Source organism: Haliotis rufescens, unplaced genomic scaffold (genome assembly GCF_023055435.1).
Source record: "Haliotis rufescens isolate VD_foot unplaced genomic scaffold, xgHalRufe1.0.p SCAF_25, whole genome shotgun sequence".
Classification (NCBI taxonomy): domain Eukaryota; kingdom Metazoa; phylum Mollusca; class Gastropoda; order Lepetellida; family Haliotidae; genus Haliotis; species Haliotis rufescens.
The window spans coordinates 7,716,257-7,742,996 of record NW_025963946.1 but is presented as its reverse complement, the minus strand read 5'-3'; the positions used below and the strand labels follow the sequence as shown (position 1 = coordinate 7,742,996).

The 26,740-nt window shown below is 42.6% G+C and overlaps 1 protein-coding gene across 1 annotated transcript; it reads right to left on the bottom strand.

Moving 5' to 3' along the window:
• Positions 1-2,517: 2,517 nt before the first annotated feature.
• On the bottom strand, positions 2,518-8,819 carry LOC124150027. Its single transcript, XM_046521898.2, has 2 exons — positions 7,930-8,819; positions 2,518-4,174 (listed from the first exon to the last, which is right to left on the bottom strand). The coding sequence occupies exons 1-2, from the start codon at positions 8,732-8,734 to the stop codon at positions 3,765-3,767; spliced, it is 1,215 nt and encodes a 404-aa protein (XP_046377854.2). The 5' UTR covers positions 8,735-8,819; the 3' UTR covers positions 2,518-3,764.
• Between the last annotated feature and the right edge of the window lie 17,921 nt (positions 8,820-26,740).

The following is a 26,740-nucleotide window of genomic DNA, read 5'->3' as shown; positions in this document are numbered from 1 at the left end:
AACACCCCAACCCCCAACCCCACCCCCCACCCACCACACCCACCAACCCACACCCCTCCTTACTTTTCTTACCAGGATTAAACAAAATAACTATCATCCGATTACCGTACCTGTAGCTGCAGTTGAAATCATTGAAAACGTTTTCATCGGCGGCAAATATATTAAACAAACCTATTTTCGGTCACTCATAAATAGGTCGCGATGTGATACCTGCATCGCTTCCTTGTGCAACCACGCGGATCGCTTATCACTTTATACTTCGCATTTTACGGGCTGTTGTTAATAGTTTATAGATACAATTTATTAAAAGCTTGAAACGTGATATTCCAATGTTCCAGCTTTATGACGGCGGTCTGGACTATATACAGTAATCAAGCCTGGACCAGACAATTGGACCAGCCTCGATCATGACTGGGTTGTCATCTTCAGCAGATACAGTAGTTGACCTCTAAATGTAACATTAGAATCTATCCTGGAACTCGCTGTTTGCTGCGTGTGTACTAGTCTACCGCGCATTTGTGCTTCGACAGGTTACATGTTCATAGGTTGAAACTCATGTTTGTTTGTTTGTTTGTTTGTTGTTTAACGCCGCACCCAGTAATATTCCAGCTATATGACGGCGGTCTGTAAATAATCAAGTCTGGACCAGACGATCCAGTCATTGACAACATGAGCATCGATCCACACAATTGGGATCGATGACATGCATCAACCAAGTCAGCCACCCTGACCACCCGATCCCGTTAGTCGCCTCTCACGACAAGCATAGTCGCCTTTTGCGGCAAGCATGGGTAGCTGAAGATCTATGGAGGAAGCAGCTGAACTGAAGAGCGTCCAGTGACCTACCAACAATCACAGTCCAAAATTCAGAAGTTTGGCCATGACAAATAAATTTGATATGTCGATGTGAATCTCTGCCCAATCTCTTATCTGCGTCAGATTTAATCAGCACGTGTATATGTTTTTTGTCAAGTCACGATCATCTCTTTGTTTTGTTCTTTCAGGCAAAGGTGTAATTTCAAGCTACCCATAGACTTCTGATCCGATTAAATTTAAATTGAAACTTTGTCGAATTCAGAATAGTTTCAGAGATACTCAAATTCTCAGCCGATATAATGAAAGTACAACTGTTCGCACCATATCGACCACGAAAGTCACATTTTTCATAAAATTCTTATCTGTTTTCAAGGTATGGTAACAGCATCTATTATTATCCCCCGCATCGAAGTGGAAGGGGGATATAGGAATGGGTGCTGTCCGTCCGTCCTTCCGTCACGTTTCGTTTCCGGAGTAGAAATGTAAGAAAATGAGAGATATCTTAACCAAACTTGACACATAGATAGGTCGAGTGGTGCCTGGTGCCTTTTGAAAGTTTGGGTTCTTGAAAGAAATATTTTTCGAGTTTCAATGGCAACGACTTCGACTGAAAGTGGAGGTAGTGCTTCTTTCCGGCGCAGATCTTGAAAACCGTACAGTATTTCTTCACCAAACTTGGCACATTGATAAGTCTAGTGGTAAACTGGTGCCTTTTGATAGTTTGGAATATTTTTAAAAAAATATTTTTCGATTTTCCAGGGCAGCGGCTTTGGCTTAGACTCAAATTGGCGGTAGTTTCCGGAGCAGATCTTGAAACCCATACACTATGTCTTGCTTTGCACACCACCGGACATGTCATATTGGCGGGGGATATGAGTATTTCATTCTTGTTTGATTTGTTGTTTGTACGTGGTATGTTTGATTTCAAACCAATTTATTTACCCATAAAGTGATTTAGTCATAACATGTACACTCCATGGGGATTCCGGCTTAGAATTAATCCTTATCAACCTATGCCTGTAGTAAGAGGCGATATAATGGATTGGGTGGTTTATTGTATGAAAGGCCATTGGCCAATATACAAGTGAGTTTCATAGACATACAGTTATATTAACAAATATTGTAGTATACGGAGTATCAAGACAACTGACGTAACACAAAAGCATGGTGAATGTATAAAGATACTTGAAGTTGAACGCTATACCTTTTGCTTGACAGCAGACGTTCAAAGTTATTAGTAGATATACATGAAAATGACAAGGCGGGTAGATATTTCATTCTTATTTTGTTATATACATATTAAACATAAAATGAAATTTCGTCTTCAGCACCAAGGTTACCGACGGGGCAAATTCTTAGTGACTTTTCAATATTTAAATATTTCTAAATTCACTATTAAATCACTATTCACTTTTAAATCATTCAGACCATGCCTAAAGCATATAAATGTATTGCAGTGGTGTTTGAAACTTAAATCTGAAAAGACACGAATCTGGTTCAAGGAGAGACTATATATTACGATATGTGTCGCATCTCGATCTTCCTGAAAGTGTAAAATGTCAATCCTGTTGGAACATATCTATAGCACGAGTACGAAATTGTTTTAAAAACATATTTATGTCACCAACAGATTGCGAGATCCATATGAATCAAAAGCCATAATTAAAAAGAGTTACGCGTTTTGGGGAAGCCCGTGTGTTCTTTCCAATATTATCAAGATATGCCAGCATATTATCAGCTTTCTTTGGCCAACGATGTTCAGGCATACATAATAACTTCAGCCAATAGCGTAGGCATCAAGTGTAAGATGTTATATATAGTTGGAACCTCCTACGTGCACCATAAACCATTTGCTGGATTCTTGACATAAGAGTTATATCATCCACAAACAGCAACATACAAAAATTCTTTAGAAAATAGTTGGACTCAATGTTTTCCAGAAAGTGAAATTTCATTGTATAGTTCATTGATGAAAAATGAAAACAGCATAGGGCTCAATACACATCCTTGACGCAGACCGATTGGACAGTCGAAAAAGTCAATCACAGCATCATCACACCGAACACATGATTTAACATTTTGATAAATTGATTTAAGTATTATATACATTTTGCCATCGAAGATGAGCTTCTGTAAACATTTTCATCATCGACGTTTATCCACAGAATCGAATGCCTTTTTTAAGTCCACAAAGGCAACATATAATTTACGTTTATGGTATGTGAGGTATTTTTCAATTACTGAATGCAGAGTAAAAATATGGTCAAATGTAGAATAGCCTTTCCTGAATCCAGCCTGCACGTCGGGTATCAGGTCCCGCATGTTCGACCATTGAATCAGTCTGTTATTGATACTACTGGTAAATACCTTACCTAAAATACAAGTTAGAGAAATACTCCGGTAGTTGCCAGGGTTATTCACATTTCCATGTTTCACCCATTCACCAACAGTCTAAATAACATAACGTCCTTGTGCATCTGGTTCAGTCTGTTTTTATATACAGGCCGAATTGACCTAAACGTTTTGCCCTGTTCTTTACAGTATATTGTATGGTTGGTTGGTCGATTGGTTGGTTCAGCGTCGGTCAGCAATATTGCAGCTACATTACGGCTGCCTGTAAATTATCGAGTTTCGACCAGACAATCCAGTTATTGTCATCAGGAGCACCGATCTACGCCAGTAGAAAAGGATGTCATGTATCAACCAGATTAACCAGCCTGACCACCCGATCCCATTAGTCGCCTCTTACTACAAGCATGGGTTCCTGTACTCCCCCGGGTGTTCACGAGGTCCTGTGTGTTGTATAACTGTATAATGTCACGAAACGTCTGCACGTACATATCCCAAAGATACTGCATATACCTATTATCGTTTAACATTATAATTTGATGTAAGAACACATTGCTACATTCAACCGTTTGAAGTGTTTTCAAGATTAGTGAAGCTTATCAGTCAACTGACAACATGACCCCACCAAAGTATGAGGCAAAATTGCCACTATAGAAGGTGTGTGATGATGATATCTCAACCCAAGCCTCCTCCCCCTTGTTGAGATGGTTGACGGCTACAGCGGAAGCATCAGCGATGTAAATATCCGAGTCTGTTTTCATGTACCCGCCTGCCATGTACACTCTCCCCGACTTCATGATGTAGACGTTCATGTTGGTGTTTGACTCGACTACTTCCAGCTTTGTCCAGAACATGTAGGTACCAGAGACCGGAGCTATGAATGTCCCTGTGGTGGTGTTATAGGCAGAGCCAGCGTTGTAGAGGAGTGTACTGAATGTCACGGTAGAGAAAGCAGGTGTTGTGTTTGATGGGCCCGAAACGTGGAATGCCACGTTTCTGGTCTTTGATGCTAAATAAAAACAAAAAGATCAAATATACAAACAGACATGATTCTGATTAAAGTGAGGGAAAATAGGTTATCATTCATTTATGTCATTGTGTTTGTTTGTGATGCTAAATATGACACCTTTGTTTGTTCTTACTTACGTCACGTGCGTTAACTGACATACGAATATGATTAATTCATAATTTTAAATAAAAACTACACATAACTGCGTGCCGAGCAGAATATTCATCTTACAAAAAACGATATGCATGGACCATTGGTCATTGGGATATTAGCTTGGTCAGTTTAAAATTTCACTCACCACGACGAACAACCTGATTGAGGTCCCCTCTAAAATACAGTGAGTGAGTGAGTATGGTGTTTCCAGCAATATCACGGCGGGGGACACCAGAAATGGGCTTCACACATTGTACCCATGTCGGGAAATGAACCCGGGTCCTCGGCGTGACAAGCGAACGCTTTAACCACTAGGCTACCCGACCGCCCCCTGAGATACACCTCGAACCAGGATAAAACCAAACGCACTTTGATCTTTGATGATGTATATTGTGTTAAATAATGGTTACATCATTTCAAAAATAGACTAGGCACGGTGGACGAACCTTTCGGCTAAGATTCCTCAATTCGTTTCGCAGAGTTGCGTCCCTTATGCGTGCCAGAAACCTATGACGGTTAGTTTCAATCCTGACCTTGAATCCTATTAGACCTGACATTGTTTCTATTCCATGGTTGGTATGTACTATGATATAGAGTGGTGTCACGCAAGGCAGTATTTTCTCAGTTTATCAAAAGTTTTGCATTGATTCAGTTGATGGAACTCTTTTCTGTATACATGATGTTATAAATGACGATAATAAGCACACAAAACAAGTACAGTTATATTTTGAGAAAATACATGAATGGTATCCTGAAAATGGCAAATTTGGCAAAGATCAACTGTATGTATCACTGTGAAAAATAAACTGACGGGCAAAAGAAACTATACCAAAGTATTTGTTATTTAAAAAAATCACATCAGCACTGAACTGGAGTTTTCATTGTCAAACAAAATCGCATGAACGCAGCTTCATCATTACTGAGTTTAAAAAATCCTGCTTCCTCCCGAATATGGACTGTATCGAGCTTTTTTCATTCAAAATCAGGACAAAATGGCTCGGAACGGTATAGAATCCGCCAATCTGTATGTTTTCCACCACAATCGTACCGACCACAACATCTGACATGCCGAGACTGACCGCACAAGAGCGAGAGAGGGCAATTGGGATGTTGCAGTTGGGAGCAGGCCATGCCCATGTTGCTCGCATCTTCAACTGCACCAGAACAACGATAACGAGGCTGCAGACACGACTCACACAAACAGGTCGTACAGATGACAGGCCAAGAAGTGGAAGACCCAGGGTCACGACCACCAATGAAGATCGGTACCTCCGCATCTTACATCTACGCAATCGTTTCGTCACTGTGACATCATCGGCAGCCACAGCCTTACATCATGTGGTCAGCAGAAGGACAGTTGCCAGGCGTCTTCGACAACACGGTATTCGGGCCTACCGGCCCTTCCGCGGGATGACCTTGTGCCGTCGTGACCGATGTAACCGCCTCCATTGGGCAAGAATGGTACAGCGGTGGCAAAACAGGAACTGGCAACGAACTCTATTCTCTGATGAGAGCAGGTTCCAGTTGTATCGAGCTGATGGCCGTGTGCGTGTGTATCGTCGGAGAGGAGAGAGAACAGCCCAATGTTGTGTTCAGTAGACCGTGCCATTCGGTGGTGGAAGCGTCATGGTCTGGGGTGGGATTTGCAGGGACCGAACAACAGACCTGGTTGTCTTTGACCGTAATTTAAATGCTCAAGTCTACATCGACCATGTATTGCGTCCTGTGGTGCTTCCCTTTCTCCAGAGGAATCCCAGAGTAATCTTCCAACAGGACAACGCTCGCCCCCACACCGCCAGGATCACCAGAGACTTCCTAACTGCAAATAATGTAAACCTTTTGCAATGGCCAGTAAGATCGCCTGACTGTACACCCATTGAGCACTTGTGGGACTATCTGGACAGACAAATAAGGGAAAGAAATCCCCCTCCTCCAAGTCGTCAAACGTTGATTCAGGCACTGTTGGAAGAATGGCGAGCAATCCCCAATGACGTCATCAGGGATCTTGTAAACTCCGTGCGGCGACGTGTCCAAGCCTGTATTCAGAGCAATGGAGGCCATACAAGATACTGACAGTAATGCATTTGTCAAAAAAAACTTACCTGTTATTGAAGTTCCTGTAAATGCCACCTTTGTGGAATTTGAATCAGAACATTGTCAGATAGATTTTCTTTCCAACTCGCAACACTATATTTTTGTGATATATTTGATAATGTTGTCAACACCAAATCAATGTTGGTATAGTTTCTTTTGCCCGTCAGTTTATAAACCTTACAAGGAGTCTGGACTAGTTTTGGATGGGACTTACAACAAACACTTTAAAGAAGACACCAAGGTACTTTGTAATATATTTGTTCATCACTCCACGCTATTTGTTTATAGACTAAATGCTGGGAGTCACATGTCTTATTGAACAAACAAAGGTACTTAAGGTGTGTGTGTGTGTGTGTGTGTGTTATTTTGGGGGGATGGGAGAGATTTTTGGTTGGTTAGTTGGTTTGTGGTTTAACGCCGCACTCAGCAATATTCAAAAGAGAGAGAGAGAGAAACGTTAAACTACAATCCAACCAACATAATTAGGTTGTGGGTCATGTTCATACGAGATACACGAGGATTTCATTTCTCAATGGCGACCATATTGGATTTTTTGGATGGCCCATATCTTAAAATATTTGGCATGTCACACAATATATCTGTACCAGGTTTCATGGTTTTAACACAAAGTGCACAATTTTTCACGAAATAGCTCGACTTTATGGTATACCAATACCAATGCCTATTATTCTAAATAAATGTAAGAGTACACTTTACTATAGCCAACCGCAGAACCTAATTTATCTTAACGAATCCTGATATCTTCCAAATAGATTATATTAAGGAACCTTTAAATGCATCTGCGATAACAAATATATACGCTACTATAGACTACTCAGCCTTCTCGATATAAAATACACAGTTCTTAACAACACGTTAAATATGTGAGTATGAAATAAGACCCGTGAAGATTCCGGGGTAGAATAGGTCTTCAGCAACCCATGCTTGCCGTAAAAGGCGACTCTGCTTGTCGTAAGAGGCGACTAACGGGAACGGGTGGTCAGGCTCGCTGACTTGGTTGATGAATGTCATCTATCCCAATTGTGTGGATCGATGCTCAAGATGTCAATGACTGGATTGTCTGGTCCAGACACGATTATTTACAGACCGCCGTCATATAGCTGGAATATTGCATCTGCGATAACAAATATATAAACAATTATAAACTACTTAGCCTACTCGGTAGTGAAAGCACAGTTCTCAACAATTCGTTAAATATGTTAGTATGAGTGAGTCAGGTCTCAGACGTTTACCATTTCGGTAAAACCCACGAACACGGTTATGGTGCTGACAAACCTAGAAACATAATTGGGTCGAATCGGGATTCGAACCCACAATTATAGGTTTATGGACAAAGGGACGCAACTCTGCACAGCGAATCGCGGCGCCTTGGACGACTGGGCCACCCGTGCCCCCTGTTATTATGAAATAAAACAATATACCATCAGCCATCCACGAAGTGCACATAAAACATTGAATAGCGAACAATATGCTGAGCAAAAACTTACCAAGGGACAACGCAGCTTTCAAAGTCGTCAGATTGAAACTATTCTTTGTCTGGTTCACATCTGCCGACACCAACTGTATGTCTTGTGAGACTTGTGTCAGGGACTGCTTGTTGTCCAGGGCTTGTTTCTGTACAACGGACAGGTCACTTCTCAACGTGGTGACCTCAGCACTCGTTAAACTTAAGTTATTCTGCATCAAATGCAGGCCTGCAGAAGTTGAGTTCATGTCTATCCCCAACCTCCCCACTTCTTTTGATGCACTTTGTGCTAGCGCCTTTGTCGACTGGAGTTCCACGTAATGCTGATCCTGTTTATGTGTGATAAGTTGGACCACATACGATGTATTCTGAGTTAATCTTTCTGCCTCTCCCTTTACTAGACCAAGTTGTTCGTCTAACGTCTTCATTTTCGACTGCACTGTATTTACTTGTGCTGTGTTCAACTTGACATCGAGGCTGAGTGAATTCACCTGACTATTAGTATTACTGTTTCCAGTTTTCACGTCATTCATTTGTGCTTTCAACACAGCGAGGTCATTGGACGATGCCCGCAGTTCTGTCTTCAAGGCCGTCACTTCATTTGTCAGAGAAGAAATCTGAGCAGCTGCCAGTGCCTTGTTGACTTTTATATCTGACTGTAACTGTCCGGTTGTTGTCTGAAGGCCGGTCACAGTCTGCTCGAGAAGGGTGACGTGGCTTAAAAGGCTGGTTAGATCTGTGCTACCGTCCGGCTTTGTTATAGGCAAAATAAGTCCAGAGAGAGATCCACAGAGCAAAATAAACAGAGAGAGAACCGCCACATACATTATCCGTGTGTGTTGGTTGGCGTCGTCAGTTTGGACACTGTTCTACGTCTGTCCGTTATTTTCCCTTTATCTACATTATGTCGGTCGTGCGAACAGTGCATCTGCAACAAGTGTTTGAGACTTCTGGCACTCCTATTCCATGGTGTGTACTATGATACAACAGAGAGTCGCAAGGCAGGATTATCTCAGTTTATCAAAAGTTATAAATTGATTCAGTTGATGGAACTCTTTTCTGTATAAATGATGTATAAATCACGATAATAAGCACACGAAACAAGTACAATTGTATTTGGAGAAAGTACATAAATGGTATCCTGAAAATGCAAATAAAGCAAAGACCAACTATCTGTATTACTGTGGAAATATTGAGAGAGAGAGAGAGAGAGAGAGAGAGAGAGAGAGAGAGAGAGAGAGAGAGAGAGAGAGAGGTGAGAGAGAGAGAGAGAGATATGGAATATTGCTGAGTGCGGCGTTAAACAGCAATCCAACCAACCAACATAATTAGGTTGTGGGTCATGTTCATACGAGATATACTAGAATTTCAGTTTTTTGGGATGGCCCATATCTTAAAATATTTGGCATGTCAAAAACTATAACTGTACCAAGTTTCATGGTTTTAACACAAAGTGCACAATTTTTCACGACTTTATGGTATAACTGTATACAAATTAACTTGTGTATACCAAAACCAATGCCTGTTATATCTAAATTAATGTTAGAGTACACTTTGCTATAGCCAACCGCTACGTTTGAAGTGCATTACAGAAGAGCTCAAATGTCAACTGACAACATGACCAGAGTATGAGGCTCAATTACAAATGTTGACACGTGATATTCCAGCTATATCACGGCGGTCTGTAAATAATCGAGTCTGGAACAGACAATCCAGTGATGGACATCATGATCGATGTTACGTATCAACCGAGTCAGCGAGCCTGACAACCCGATCCCGTTAGTCGCCTCTTACGACAAACATAGTCGACTTTAACGGCAAGTATGGGTTGCTGAAGACCCACTCTACCCCGGATCTTCACGGGTCTGTTTCTGGTCTTTGATGCAAACAAAGTCAAATGTCAAAAGGAAGACCTGGATCGGAATAAATTCAAAGAATAGTAAAATCTATGTCCCAATTATAGCGAGGGTGAACACACGTTTCATTCATTTGTATCAAAGCGCTTGGTGGTGATGCTAACGTGAGTAAATATAACAAACAACTTTGTTTACTCTTACAAACCTTGAGAGAAAACGTAACTGGCATATGATTGTAGATACACATCCCCAGCAACCTTCGCTTGTCACAAGTGTGTCAAATAATGTTTACATCACATCGGCAATATCTCGGCCAAATAGATACGGCCGTTGGGGATACGGATAAACCAGTCGTTTAAAGCTAAGGAATTCATTCTCCAGAGGGGAGTCCCACCCAGGCTTTGTTTCGAGGTTTGTCAGCGCGATATCAGGCGTTTCTGTTATGTGGCACTAGATATAGTAAATATTAACATATACGTCAACACCAGAGAATATCTTGCCTAGAATATCTTCCGAAACGGATTCCATTGAGCGAAAAATGTAAAATAACAATATAAAGTGTTTGAATGGATCAGTGACAACTCAAGTGACGAAAAGGGTACGCAAGTCCTGCCCTGCCCGTAGCAACTGCCACACAAAATATGCATACAAAGTTACGTGATAGTTGCCTGATGCCCAACAGCAGTACTCCATTCGTGACAAACTCTTGTTATTCCGGGACAAGCCGAATAGCGACTCGTGCCCCTCTCGTGGCCATTTTTGCGACCGGGTTCAGTCTTAGCGCAAACGGGCATACCTAAAACAATTGTCAACTCGTTGCGTAATCGTTCACACATTTTCCCAATATATTATATATTTTCAGATGCAATTTAAAGCACATCGGGACGTGCAGAATTATACAGTATGATTGACCACATTTAACTGTGTCTTTTGTATATTTTTAGATGCAAGACATATGTAAAATCAAAAATTATTTCTGAGGGATTCTCTGACGAAGAATTTGAAATCATACGCGCATTCTGATTGGTTTGTCGTATTTTCGCACATAACATTCATCGATAGGGGGACGAGTCATTCGTGACCAACTCGTGTTTCCGGGACAAGCCGAATAGCGACTCGTGCCCCTCTCGTGGCCATTTTTGCGACCGGGTTCCGTCTTAGCGCAAACGGGCATAACTAAAACAATTGTCAATTCGTTGCGTAATGGTTCCCATATATTTCCCCATATATTATATATATTTCAGATGCCTTTTAAAGCACATCGGGACGTGCGGAATTATACAGTATGATTGAAATGATTTAACTGTGTCTTGGGTATATTTTTAGATGCAAGACATATGTAAAATCATAAATTATTTCTGAGGGATTCTTTGACGAAGTACTTGAAATCATACGCGCACTCTGATTGGTTTGTCGTATTTTCGCACATAACATTCATCGATAGGGGGACGAGTCTTCTTGCAGGTTACGGAAAGGGGCGAGTGCTGACGAATGGGGGACGAGTCTTCTTGCAGGTTACGGAAAGGGGCGAGTTGTGGCGAATGAGCAGTACTCCTGCCATGGCGACGGCGGATCGTAAACAAAACATAATTGATGAATGCTCCTGAGTATTTGTTTCCAGGGGTGACTATTTAGCCCAAAAAACTATTGCGATATCAATAAGTATTGCAAGCAACTATAATAACTATTGTTTGTTTGTATGTTTGTTTGATGTTTAACGCCGCATTCAGCAATATTCCAGCTATATTACGGCGGTCTGTACATAATCGAGTCTGGACCAGAAAATCCAGTGATTAATATCGTGAGCATCGATCCACGCAATTGGTTGGTTTGTTTGTTGTTTAACGCCGCACTCAGCAATATTCCAGCTATATGACGGCGGTCTGTAAAATAATCGAGTCTGGACCGACAATCCAGTGATCGACATCATGAGCATCGATCCACGCAATTGGGATCGATGACATGTATCAACCAAGTCAGCGAGCCTGACCACCCGATCCCGTTAGTCGCCTTTTACGACAAGCAGAGTCGCCTTTTACGGCAAGCATGGGTTGCTGAAGACCTATTCTACTTCGGAATCTTCACGGGTCGATGAAACCTGGATTACTCACGACAGCCGCAAATCCATGATGATAAAACCCAGAATGGCATCGGATATTGCAATGGCACGATGTGAATTAGCAGGAAGTTTCTTCGACTTCATTGTGTATGTCAATTTTATTTGGTTTTTTTCTTCGGTGTCGATGTCTTACCACGTGTTTCACCGCTGGGGCTGGCATCCCTTGTTGTACCTGTGGAACAGTGCTTTCTTCGCATGTGATCGAACAATTTTGTCGTGTTTCTATATCTAAGAATTGTTAATTTCATAAGCACATGTAATGTGTGAATTGAAATTATAATTTCATTAATACAACGAAGTAGATGTGATAGCGGTGTCTTCATCTGCTCATGCTAAAAATAGGCCAAGTTCAAAGGTTACGATCTCATGAAACGAGAGCGAGACCTAATTACCCATAAGCCCTTCTTCATTATGCCGAAGTGCTAAAAGAACAACTAAGAAAAGAGCTTCAATAAAACATTTATTTGGGATGTCCCAAATTAAGGTGACAAGTAACCCGAATGCGAACGCGAACTACAAAAACAGTCTTATCTGAGACTGCAACCGGACGGATAATCTTGGTCCAAGCTGGACATCTGGAATGTGGGAGTTTCAGCCAGGTCTCCTCCTAATAGCGTCCTCTGTAAAGAGATACAATTCAGTCAAAATACAAGCTAGGGAGGGAAATGCAAGGGTGGGGCTATCACATCTACATTACATGTGCTTATGAAATTAACAATTTCACCACATAAAACTCCGTAGATGTGATAGCGGTGCTTTAAAGCTCTAGTTAAGTATTTTAAACTGGATTCCACATTCTTTAGTCTCCCTCCGGTAAAACTGCTTGAAAGTAGATGCTCTAGACCAGTTTCCCAGTTCTAAAATTTCAGTGATCGAAGCACCTTTAGTGTAAGCTTTTGATGTAGAAGCCCCCCGGACAGAGTATGCTTTATACACTGTAACATTGATCCCTGTATCCTTCATCACATAAGTTACCCATCTAGCAACTGTAGCTGTGGATACAGGTTTGTGGGGTTTCACATAACTGAGTAATAACTTATCTCTATCCCCATCCTTTCTCCACAGGAGTGTGCGGTCAAGGTAGTCTCTGATACACTGCACTACACAGAGCAAAGGGTTCTTAGGATAGGCTTGTATGGTCAACTTATGAGGTTCTGACCAAGGCTTAGAGATCTTTGTGGGCTTTGTCAAAAGAAAGACAACCTTGTCTCCCTTGTCAGATGTGAACTTTACGTTCATGGAAGTAAGTTCAGCTGCGCGACTTGCTGATGTAAGCATCAACAAAATAGCCAGTTTCTCTGTCAGATGCTTATCTGATAATTTACCATTTTCAGGCATATTACCAATATGGTCCATGACCACGTCTACATTCCAAGTTTGGTGGCATCGAGGACATGGAGGTTTCTGATTGAAAATAGCTGTCATAAGTTTCTTGGTCAAAGAATGTTGACCAACTGGGTAGCCATGTATGTGGGGATGAAAAGCAGACAAAGCTGATCTGCTAGTGTTAACGGTTCTGTATTCAGATCCACTTTCATACATGTGGGTTAGATACTCTAGGATATGTTCCAAAGAGGCTGAAAAGGGATTGATTTGCCGTTCCACACACCAGCAAGACCACCTCTTCCAGGAGGAATTATAAGCTCCTTGCGTCCCTGGTCTCCACTGGTGTGACAAAAGCTCGGCAGTTTTTTGCGAAATGCCTCCTGAAGTGACCAGATTCCTGAAACCCTCCAGGCCGCTAATAGCAGTGTCCCGTTTGCTACCAGAGGGTGTGTTTGACCTTGTGGTGATTCCAGCAAGTCGGCCCACACTGGTAGAAGTATTGGACACTCCACTGACATCTCCAACAGGACAGAGTACCACGCCTGGCCCTGCCACACTGGAGTTATCAAGGTCAGTTTTGCCCTCTCCCTCCTTACTTTCCACAGACATCTCCCGATCATAGAGAACGGGGGAAAGGCATAACCTCTCGCCCCCTTCAATTCCAACCGAAATGCATCTATGTAAGTTGCCTGGGGATCTTGTCTCCAACTGACATACTTCTCCAGTTGATGTGATAGGCGGGATGCAAAAAGATCTATCAAGTGAGGGCCAAGTCTCTGATTGCACTGGTTGAACACCTTGCGATTCAAGAGCCATTCGCTCGAATCTGCAAAATGGCGACTCTCCCAGTCTGCAATGATGTTCTCCTTGCCCGGTAGATACTGTGCTTCCAGAGTTATCTTTCTCTGGAGACAGAAGTCCCATATTTCTTTGGCTATTGTGACTAGAACATGAGACTTTGCCCCCCACCCCCCCCCCCCCCCCCCCCCCCCCCCGACGATTCACATAAGAGACTGCTGTGCGGTTGTCTACCTGGACCAGAAGGGACATGCCTGACTGACTTTTGCAGAAACACTGAAGAGCCAGTAGAACTGCTTTCAGTTCGAGAGCATTGACATGGAATTTGCTCACCTCCAGACTCCACTGACCTCCAGTCCAGTCTTGATTGCAAACTGCCCCCCATCCCAGATTGGAAGCATCTGTTTGTAATATCAGATCTGGGTGGATTGCTGAAATGGGTTTGCCGTTGAAGGTCAACAGATTGTCTACCCACCAGCGAATTTCTTGCACACACTTCCTGGAAAGTTTGATCCTGTGTTCGTAGCTCTGATGTTCCAATAGTTCCCGTGATGATTGCATTTGTAGGAACCGGCAGTGTAACTGGGCTGGAACAATAGCTCTCATTGATGCTGAAAGCTTTCCCAACAAAGTGGCCAGTGTTCGAATCTTTACCACTGGTAGTTTCAGTATCCTGTGACATCTTTGAAGGATGTCTGTCACTTTCTTTTGGGGAAGTGTTAGAGTGAGACACTGAGAATCTATCTCGAAACCCAGGAAGTTGAGGTTCTGACATGGAACAAGAACTGATTTCTCTTTGTTGATAACGAAACCTAGGTTCTTCAAAAGATACAAGAGACTCTCTTGGCAACGAACTAGACTCTCTGGGCTGCGGGCAAAGAGAATCATATCGTCTAGGTATATGATCAACCAAATACCTGCTCTGCTTGCAATGCTTACCACAGGTTTCAGCAATTTGGTGAACGTCCGTGGAGCTGGCGCTAGGCCAAATGGAAGGCAGAGAAACTGAAACAATCGCCCTTTCCATTGAAAGCGGAGGAATTTCCTCTGGTGCCTGGCAATTGGGATGCTGAAGTATGCATCCTTCAGGTCTAGTTTGCACATATAATCGTTTTCCTGAATGACATCCTTCAGGAGTGAAAGGCTTTCCATCTTGAAATGATTGTATGGAATGAAAGCATTCAGTTTTTTCACATTGAGTATTGGTCTCTGACCCCCGTCTTTTTGGGGAACTACGAACATGGGACTCAAAAACTGAGATTGAGAATCCTCCAGATTCACACCCGGAAGAATCTCTTCTATCGCCCCTTTCATCATCATGTTCCCAATCTCCTTGTCCAGAACAACCTGGTTCACTTGAGAAAGAATTAACGGTGGAGGTGGTTTTCTCTGGATAGGCTTTTGAATGAATTCGATTTGAAAGCCCTGAACGGTCTGAAGAATCCATGGGTCTAGAGTAATTTTTGCCCAATTGGTGTAGAAATGTGTTATTCTGCCCCCCAAAATATTTTCCGGGAAAGGAATGCTTTCTAATTTTAGATCTTCTATTTCTGGTAACATACTGTCTGGATGTTCTGGATTTTGAGCATTCAGATTCAAGGGACTTGAACTTATGCCGCGCTTCACGGCATCGGTATTTGTTGAAAGAGAGTGATACAAACCTATATGGTCCTGAGGATCGTCCTCTTTTGCCACCACGGTCTTTCCCTCCTCTCCTGGGATTGAAGGATGCCTGAACTCTGAATCCGCCCCCAGACGAACTGGGCTTACCTGAGGGCTCTCCATGAAAGGGCTGCTGCGAGAAAGGCTGGTTTCTAAAGAAATTAATCTTTTTCTTAGGAGCCAAATGCCGCCCACCAAGAATATCCCTGGCCTTTTGCTTACGCTTCACCTCGGCGAGTAGCGTGTTGTAAAAGGGGTCTCCGAAGAGCTTCCCTTTAGCATCAGCAAAGGTACCCTCATACTTGTAAAGCAACTTTTTGGCTTTCTTTGGATCCTTAACCAGTTTGGATAAAATTGAAAGCCGCCTGTGGAAATTGATTGACAAGTTAGCTTGTCCCACAAGGCAGACTGACTTTTCTACAATGTCAAGAAGTTCATAAATGTCTAAATCAGGTGAAGCCTCCCTGCGTCTGATTTTGTCAAGATTACCCCATAAATGGGACAAAGGACCCATGACATTTAACATTCTCTTTTGAATAAACTGCAAAGAGAAATCTGTTTTTTTTCTCAAATGACCTGTCCCGCGCTTCAAAAAGATCATCTAAATACCCATCCAGTTGGGGAGCAGTCAAACAATGCTCATCAGGTATGGGATGATCATCAAGAATGTTCTCATTCAACACATTATCTTTTTTGGAGGTAGAGAACTGAGTATTGAGATGATTAGACAGATGGCTTGGCAAGGACCAAGAATCTGCTTCTGCCTGTGTGATCGAAAAAGGGACATATTCATCTACTGGTTCAGCTGAACCGGCTACAGTTGCAGGACCATTTTCAGAGCGGGATTTATCAAGTTTATTGATACAAACGTTTGAAAATCGACTTCTCTTTTGTGAGGGTTCGATATAGTCGTCCACACCCGGCCCTGAAAACGTGCCAGGCGGATGATAACTATCAACCACAACGCAATCGTCACTATCAGTCGAACTGTCACTCGAACTTGACTCGCTCGAGCAAGACAAGTCTGAGATATCATGTTCAATCCTGTGGTTAATTCTCCTTTTTTTAGGAATCCTATAACCTTTAGGTAACTGATCTAGTTTGCCTGCGCTACTGACGCCCTGCGAAGTACCCCGGTTAGTAGATCTAACCTTCGGACCCACGTGGTCGTCATCATGGCTCGTACTGGCCAGATTTAACGACACTTGACTGACTGCTCCACTTTCGGGAGGTTTGTCATGATCCCCTGAACCTTTGGAAGGTTGTTTGGGGATATTAGATTGAGTACTACTCATATTACTTTGTATATTCACCATAAAAAATCTCCAGCGATATACGTCCGTGTTATTAGCATGAGGCCATGATGAAGAAGGGCTTATGGGTAATTAGGTCTCGCTCTCGTTTCACAAGATCGTAACCTTTGAACTTGGCCTATTTTTAGCATGAGCAGATGAAGACACCGCTATCACATATACGGAGTTTTATGTGGTGAAATTGTTCCACAAATCCTACACACAATGCGCCTTTTGTTGACATTGTTGTCTTCTTTAACGATGCCAAAGTTCATCCACACTTTTGAATTTGCGGATGGATTTGTGACAAATTCAACTTTGTCTGCCGCCATGATGGAAGGGTTGCTAAGAGGCAGGAGGGGCAAATAACTCTAACGGCTATACCAGTTTTCAAGCTATTGTGCGCTATTCAATTAGAATACGTTTTCAACTTTTCATAAAGACAACACTTAAGTGCTACAAAGTAAAATACGTACGTACACTATTGAAACTATCGATATTCGACACTTAAATCGATAGTATCGATTGCAAAACGCGACTCCCATCGATAAATTGAAATTTGGGCACTCACTATTGCAGTACATCGATAGTCCGAAGACAATTCAGTGATAGACGTCATGAGCATCGATCTAGGCAATTTGGATCGATGACCTGTCTCAACCAAGTCAGCGAGCCTGACCACCCGATCCCGTTAGTCGCCTTTTACGACCAGCATAGTCGCCTTTTACGACAAGCATAGTCGCCTTTTACAGCAAGTATGGGTTGCTGAAGACCTATTCTACCCCGGATCTTCACGGGTCTAAGACAATATAGGGGTGACTATGACTTTTAGGCCGTGCCAGGGTGGTAGAAAGGGACCGACCTTTTGATATTCTAGGGGGCGGGGCTGGGGTTTTGTATCAAGATTAGTTACTTTTTCAGCCACAGCCACAAAACCAGCTATATTTATTCATTTAAAAATCATTTTTTTAAATCATAAAGTCCCCCGCCCCCCTCCCAGTATATAACTAAATTACGTTCAAACCCATCAAATCCAGCTAATAATTGCGTCTTTCATCCCCTCAATGAGGAACTGTTTCAAAACAAGCCCAAGCTTGTACCGCCACTTGGGATATGGATCAAACTCACATTGCAGCTGCTTATATTGACTTAGACATCATATCTCCATACGAGCTTCTGTCTACTCCTCCTTGGCAATTAGTCAGGCCTGAAGTAGACCTTTCTCTCACCAAGTTTAAAAAATCTGACACAATTCAAATAATATACTCACACGCAAAAGAAACGCAAGTGGTGTTAAGCAAATACGTAACAAACAGGGAAACATAAATTGATACAAGTTTTAGCATGTAGTTAAGCCTGATGGTGTAATCAATATTTTTGGTTGCATTTTGGAAGCCTCGAGTAAAAACGCAACATAAAAACAAATCGCCAAAACGCACCATTTCAATGATTATGTGGGTATCATGCACCCATTTCTCGCGAAATCGAAAATGCACGAACTGTAGTGGGTGGGTATAAAACTGTGGCCGATTCTTGAACCTACCAGTCCTTGGTCAATAATGCCATGCCTAACTCAAATTCAGAAAAAAAACAGGCTTTCGGACGTTTGGAAGCTGAAGAGACTGTCCAAGATGTTGCCACAATAAGATAAGATAAGATAACCACAATTTACCGTCTCCTGCATCGATACAATGCTACACAGACCACAGATGACCTTCCTCGGAGCTGTCGTCCTAGGGTCACCACATCTCGACAAGATCGGCAGATTACCCATCAAAACCAGCGACATCCGTTCCTAACTGCAAGTGAAAGTGCTCCACAGACCATAGGAACACATAATCGACACATTAGCCGGGACACTGTGATCCGACGTCTCCGTTCCAACAACCTCAGATGTCGCCGACCAGCACGCCGTCCTGTTCTCCAACCACGGCATCGACAAGCACGACTTCAGTGGGCACAGGGTCATCGCAATTGGCGTCATCGTGAGTGGAGGCGTGTCATCTTCTCTGATGAAAGTCGCTTTTGTGTCTCCCATGCAGACGGAAGAGTCAGAATTAGGCGGCGTCGAGGTGATCGTTTCGCTGACAGAAACGTTGTGGAAAGGGATCCATGGGGTGGACCTAGCGTCATGATATGGACAGGGATTGGACTTAATGCGAGACTTGGACCCATGTGCTTTCTGAATGTTGGTCAAGGTCGGGGACACGGCGTCACTGCTCAGCGGTATTTCGACCAACTGATCAGACCCCACGTTGTTCCATTTTTTGCACAACATCAACAACACATTTTCCGACAGGACAATTGCAACGCTCGTCCCCATGTTGCCAGATCTACCATGGCCTTTCTGCAACAATACAACATCCGTGTTCTACCGTGGCCAGCCCTCATCCCTGATCTGAACCCTATCGAACACTTGTGGGATGAGGTTCAAAGGCGTCTGCACAATGTGCGCCCAGTCCCTACAACTGCCGATGAACTACGCACAGCTGCTCTGGATGTGTGCAGGAGGATCCCTAGGGCCTTAACAAATCGTCTGATCCACTCAATGTACAGGAGATGTGTGGCAGTGATCAATGCTAATGGTGGTCACACCAGGTATTGACTGACATTGTGGGTATTGACCCGAAACTGTGTAAGCCCTTAACATTTGAAAAAAAAACAATTATGTCATCTGCCTTTTAATCCATTAAACTGTCTTCAGTCAATTTTTTGTCAATCTTGCCCTATTAGTATTTTTTGTCTTTACTGTTGAAAATAAATAACATGTATACTGCATACTCGACTTGCGTTTCTTTTGCGTGTGAGTATATATCAACAGGAAAATATACAATTACGAACTAAATATGAAAGTCATCGTTCAATGTACAGATAGATCCAAGGATGGTGGCAATGTTTCAAGTGCCACTGTCGTTGGATCTAAAATCATTTCTTCCAGGATACCTGATAATATACTAGCCACATAAAGAAACTGTGCACGGAGAAAATATAGATATAAGGGCACACCGTCCATATATGAAAGATAGGTTTGAACACAGCAATTATTGGAGACATTCAAACGCTCATGCACGTGCCATGCGATATGACGTCATTGATGGGGGCCTATGGACGTGCAATGTGTTACTGCACGTGCATCCTGTGCAGCTGTACACAGCATGTGCAACTCAAAATTCGCTGTCACTTTGGAAAGCATGATCTGTGGTCATTCATAAATTCAAAACTTCTCAGGCGTAGACACAAGCATATCACAAGCAAATCATGCCAAGATTGACAGCTGCACAGCGTCATGAAGCCATTGGAATGATCCGAGCGGGAATGTGGCAACAACAGGTGGCAACACATTTACAATGCCATCGTAACACGATATCGGCATTGGTGAGGCGTTATCAGAACAGAAATGACGTTGCCGACCACCCACGTTCAGGACGTCCCCAGGTAACGACCCCAAGACAGGACAGATGGATTCGAGTTACACATCTCCGACACAGGTTCCAAACGGCAGTAACGACGTCCAAGACAATTCCTGGACTGCGCCGTATCCATCCCAACACTGTCAGGAATCGTTAACGTCAGTACGGGATTCGACCTTGACGCCCTGCCATACGTCCCATCCAGACACACCGTCATCGAGTCAACCGTCTAAGATGGTGTCGAAATCATGTTTGCCAACCTCGAATATGGTGGAGAAATGTTGTCTTTACAGATGAATCGAGGTTCAACATTTCCCACAGTGACGGGCGCCAACGTGTCTACCGGCGTTTGGGAGAACGTTATGCACGCAACTGTATTGTGGAGAGGAATCGTTTTGGAGGTGGCTCTGTGATGATTTGGGGTGGGATAACAGCACGGCACCGAACCCCTTTGGTGGTTGTTCAGGGCAATCTCACCGGTGTTGGCTACAGAGATCAGATTCTGAGGCCTGTGGTCATTCCTTTCCTGCAACGTCATGGCCCGGGATTGACATTTCAACAGGACAACGCTCGTCCTCACACGGTATGGATTTCCTTCACCATAACAATGTCATGTTACTGCCATGGCCTGCAATTTCTCCAGATCTCTCCCCAATAGAGCATGTGTGGGATCAAATGGAGCGCCGTCTGCGTCGTCTTCCACATCCTCCAGATAACGTCCGTGACTTGGCACAGGATTTGAGGAGGATATGGCAGGCCTTTCCCCAGGCCTTCCATGCCCGTTTGGTGGACTCCATGCGTCGCCGATGCACTGCTGTGATTCACGCACAGGGTGGTCATACCCGTTATTGACTTTGTGACTTTGTCGTTTGACCCCCTACTCCATTTTGATCTTCTGACGTCATCGTAACAGATGTTGTTCAGGTCCCGTTGACATTTTCTTATGGTCCGATCATTCAGCTGCTACAGCGTCTGCATCATTTTGTTCTTGCTGTGTTGTATTTCAATCCAGAATATATTTTCTCCGTGCACAGTTTCTTTATGTGGCTAGTATAGTTCCATTTCCACTGCCGAAGCAAAGGCTATCCACATTGCTTTGGAAAACATTCAGCGCCAATCTAAATATAAGCAATCCATTATCTTCTCTGATTCTCTTTCCTGTCTTCAAGCAGTTAAAAACAGATCGTCAAATCATCCATTAATACTTGCTATTTTAGAATTATACAATGACCTCTCTAGTGGCCAGTTCGACATTGTCTTTTGTTGGTTGTCATGTCGGCATTTTGGTAACACCAGGGCTGCTGCTGCTGCTGCCTAAAGCAGCCCTTGATAACCCAGTCTCTCCACTTCTGATACCTCACTCTGACTTTAAACCCTCCATCAAAGTGTATATCAGCCAGATGATGCAAAGAAAGTGGAACACCCATGTGGATATAAACAAACTTCATGAAGTTAAACAAACTTTAGGTTTTACCTACGTGGGTCGTCAATCAAGACGTGATGTTGTACTGCGACGATGTCGAATTGGCCATACCCGTTTTACTCATGAATACTTATTAAAAGGCGAGGATCCTCCGTTTTGCGTCCCTTGTGATGAGAGAATCACAGTCAGGAATGTTTTGCTTGACTGTGTAGACTTTTCTCTCACAAGGGATATCTATTATGATTCATCTTCTTTCAAGGATCTTTTTAATAATGTCAATGCTCATTTAATTCTTGGCTTTTTAAAAGAAATAGAATTAATGAATATATTTTGAATAATTGCTATGTGTTTTAAAATTAATATAATATTATCATCAACTGAGATTATAGATGGTGGTGCCACTCGGGGGGTTAAAGTAGTGTAAAAGTATTGTCCTCCTGCCAGTGGCATATAAATCTATTATCAATCAAAGTAAACCCGTGAAGATCCGGGGTAGAATAGGTCTTCAGCAACCCATGCTTGTCGCAAAAGGAGACTATGCTTGTCGTAAGACGCGACTTACGGCATCGGGTGGTCGGTTCGCTGACTTGGTTGATGCATGGCATCGTTCCCAATTACGTGGATCGATGCTTATGATATCAATCACTGGATTGTCTGGTCAAGACTCGATTATTTACAGACCGCCCTTATATAGCTGGAATATTGCTGAGTGCGGCGTTAAACAACAAACCAAGCAACCAACCTTCCCAACTTGCTTGCCGCTACACCCCCGCACATACAACATGGAATATGACGCATCGAAAGTCACATGTGCGTACCAGAAGCAACAAACATACTCTCCTTCCATCCAAGTACGCCACTTTTCCCATCCCACAACATGGGTTTGTTATTCCCTTAACGCTATCTCCCACTGACATGTTTCACGCGACTCATTACGTAAGCAGCGGGGGTATTACGACACAAGGGAGTTATACTTAGACTGGAGAGAGACCAGAATACAAGTACAGCGCTGAGAGGTCTAAGTTTAGATCTACCACATTTGTGATGAGGGTTTTTCACACAAGGGGCAACGTTTTAGAAACCACGTAAGGTCATACTTGCTTGTTATTCTGCCTGATTGAGGAAGCGCTTCAAAGCTGCTCTCGGAGAGGGTGTAGTTTTTTTCTCGATTTGATGCTGCCAAATTTCAGAATTCCTTGCTTGCTGACGTGAATGTAGTGAACAAAATAGTCTAACATCTAGTCTCTTAAATGGACATATGTTACAGATAATTATAGTTGTGAAATATAATAAATACGACTGTCTTCATTTTCAGAAACTGTTTTCCTGATAGTGAAGTAATCTAGATTCCGGGGTAGAACAGGTCTTCAGCAACCCATGCTTGCTATGAAAGGCGACTAACGGGTGGTCAGGCTCGCTGACTTGGTTGATGCATGTCATCAATCCCAATTGCGTGGATCGATGCTTATGATATCAATCACTGGATTGTCTGGTCCAGACTCGATTATTTACAGACCGCCGTCATACAGCTGAGTGCGGTGTTAAACAACAAACAAAACAAAACATCACGTGACCGGACATTTCTTTTGTTTGTTAACAAACACCGAGCAAATGAAAGCCTTTCAGTGCGTTTTATATTATTGTTTTGCATAATTATATACATTTAGATTTGCAACCGGCAACAGTGAGAAACATGACAATATTTCTTTATACATCAACGTGACCGTACTGCTAGCTCCGTTCTACTGCAGCCGTACAACCATTGTCAACAAAGGATAAATACGGACAAGGAAATAGTCCTCGTCTCATGATATGTTTTCAATGAAACTTTAATAACAGTTTTAAGACATATGTTTATCTGAATGTTTAGACTTATGAAACAGATGAAACACATATGTAATTTGACGAATGGACTGTAATCGTCACATCTCGCTTGCCTGTGGGAGGGGTACCAGATAGGCTGGCCGCTGGGAACTCGGGAATCTTGAAATTTGCCCTCTGACCCCAAATGTAGTGACATTTTTGTGTGTGTGACCCGTGAAGATTCCGGGGTAGAATAGGTCTTCAGCAACCCATACTTGCCGTAAAAGGCGACTATGCTTGTCGGAAAAGGCGACTAACGGGATCGGGTGGTCAAGCTCGCTGACTTGGTTGATACATGTCATCGATCCCAATTGCGTGCATCGATGCTCATGATGTCAATCACTGGATTGTCTGGTCCAGACTCGATTATTTACAGACCGCCGTCATATAGCTGGAATATTGCTGAGTGCGGCGTTAAACAACAAACACCACACCACATTTTTGTGTATGTGTTTTGGAGTGCCATCATAGTGAAAAGGTTACATCTGACTTACTATTCCCCCGATGAATTTACGCTTTGTTTGTTCAATCAGATTGGTTCGAACTTACAGCCTAACGAAAACAACACTCAATGACTCACTTACATATTTACTATACCGATGACATGACATATACATTCAAATTGACCAGGGAAATTTAGCTGGGGAATATTCAGTGTCACGACACTCCTGCTCGTGTTTGTAAGCATGGCAGTCAGTCGTTTGCGAGTTCAACGTGTGACCTCCTAAGTCATTCGTGACAAACTCGTGTTATTCCGGGACAAGCCGAATAGCGACTCGTGCCCCTCTCATGGCCATTTTTGCGACCGGGTTCCGTCTTAGCGCAAACGGGCATACATAAAACAATTGTCAACTCGTTGCGTAATGGTTCACATATATTTCCCCATATATTATATATATTTTAGATGCAATTTAAAGCATATCGGGACATGCGGAATTATACAGTATGATTGACCACATTTAACTGTGTCTTGTGTATATTTTTAGATGTAAGACATACGCTAAATCAAAAATTGTTTCTGAGGGATTCTTTAACGAAGAACTTGAAATCATTCGCGCATTCTGATTGGTTTGTCGTATTTTCGCACATAACATTCATCGATAGGGGGACGAGTCTTCTTGCAGGTTACGGAAAGGGGCGAGTGGTGTCGAATGCTCCTAAGTGTATCCCTTGTGGTGAAAGGTTCACCGTCAAGCATATATTGCTTGACTGTGTGGACTTTGCAAGGGATTCAAATTATCAAAGCCTTAATCTTAAAGATCTTTTCCCCCGTGTAAGCGGGCATCTCATCCTAATTTTTTTTTAAAGTTACTTGAAAGGAATTGGTCTGTAGGTGAATGAGTAAATGCTTGTATTTAAATTTAGTTGGATGCTATTATCAACTGACATTATTGAAGGCTCTGTCCAGGAGGTTAAAGTATCGTAAAATCATTGTTCTCCTGTGTGACACATAACCTTACCATAATCGATGTGACCCGTGAAGATCCGGGGTAGAATAGATCTTCAGCGACCCATGCTTGCCTTGCCGTAAAAAGGCGACTATGCTTGTCGTAAAAGGCGACTAACGGGATCGGGTGGTCAGGCTCGCTGACTTGGTTGATGCATGTCATCGATCCCAATTGCGTGGATCAATGCTCATGATATTAATCACTGGATTGTCTGGTCAAGACTCGATTATTTACAGACCGCCGTCATATAGCTGGAATATTGCTGAGTGCGGCGTTAAACAACAAACCAACCAACCAACTAACTAACTAATCGATGTAACTATCATCAACCTGTGTTTTTAAGCCAACTCATTGCTGAGTATTTTGTAACATAGGCTAGCATTGTGTACAAACACCAGTAGCTAAAGTGATGACGTAAATCCTGCTGGGGTATCATGCAGGAAACCGAGGTGGCCTAGCTTTGGTTACTGGTGGCCTATAGCCCGTGTTTTAAAACTGTATATATGATATTGTTATGCTCAAATATCTTTCATAAATTATTTTTAAATATAACTTTGCATAAATGACTCAACTGTGAATTGACCCTTGAAGATCCGGATAAACGACAAACAAACCAACCAACCAACCAATTGCGTGGATCGATGTTCATGATGTCAATCACTGGAGTGTCTGGTCCAGATCAACTACAGTAGTTGTCCGCAATGCAGGGGTGTCCAGAAGAAAGGGGTCCGTTTTGTAGCTTGAACAAACGGCGTACATGTTTTTCAAACGACCTGCACTGTTTGATGACGTCACTGCGTCCATAAGTGACGTCACTGAGCTGTACGCGTTGCTATGCGTTATCATCTAGAGACTAATAATATCGCTTCTATCTCCATCAAATATAACGCGTCCGATTGTACCTGTAATATAAACAACCTATCTGTGTTACGCCTAATTCTAAATTCAGCTGATTCAGCGAGAAGCTTCATGAACAGCTAGAAATATATAATGCCAGTCACATTCACAGCTATAAATAACATTATCTCAGAGACCATATGGTCTCTGATTATCTCAACAATATTTCTCATCAATCTGAACTGTTGTGTGTATATAGTTTAATATTCTCATGGTTCAGACCACATTTTATTATATATATTCAATTAAATTAATTTGTGATTTACGTATGATATCCATGCATAAACGTTTCACATTTCAGACAAAGCCAAAATGGAAGTCTATATTTAGACAGTTTATAACAGGACACCCCGTGTCGTTTCCACAGAGCCCAGACGGCCGAGAAATAATGTTTGACCTTTAACACCGCCGGGTTACCGCTGCTCTATAAATAGAACAAAGGCCACCTGTTCCGTGTGGACTGCGCAGTAATGTCGCGTTAATTAATGCTCCAGTTTGAGTTCGCGATGGGTTACGTTAACGACAAAATATAAATGTTAAGACAAAAGAAACGAGCAATGTGTCGCCTACACCAGAAATTCCATCGAACAAACCAGAATTATTTCACGAGAATCCCATCCCACCAAACCCATTCCTAAAAATCGTCCGTCACTGACAACATGGCCTCGTTATAACGCGAATCTTTTGTCGCTCTGGTTATGGGGATTTTGTAAGGTGAGATGTACGCCAGTGTGTCTGA

Excerpts from the sequence above, each read along its gene's own strand:
- LOC124150027 (XM_046521898.2), bottom strand. The coding sequence starts at position 8,734 with ATGTATGTGGCGGTTCTCTCTCTGTTTATTTTGCTCTGTGGATCTCTC. Across the intron at positions 4,175-7,929 it reads GAAAGCTGCGTTGTCCCTTG|CATCAAAGACCAGAAACGTG; the intron begins GTAAGTTTTTGC and ends GTTTTTATTTAG.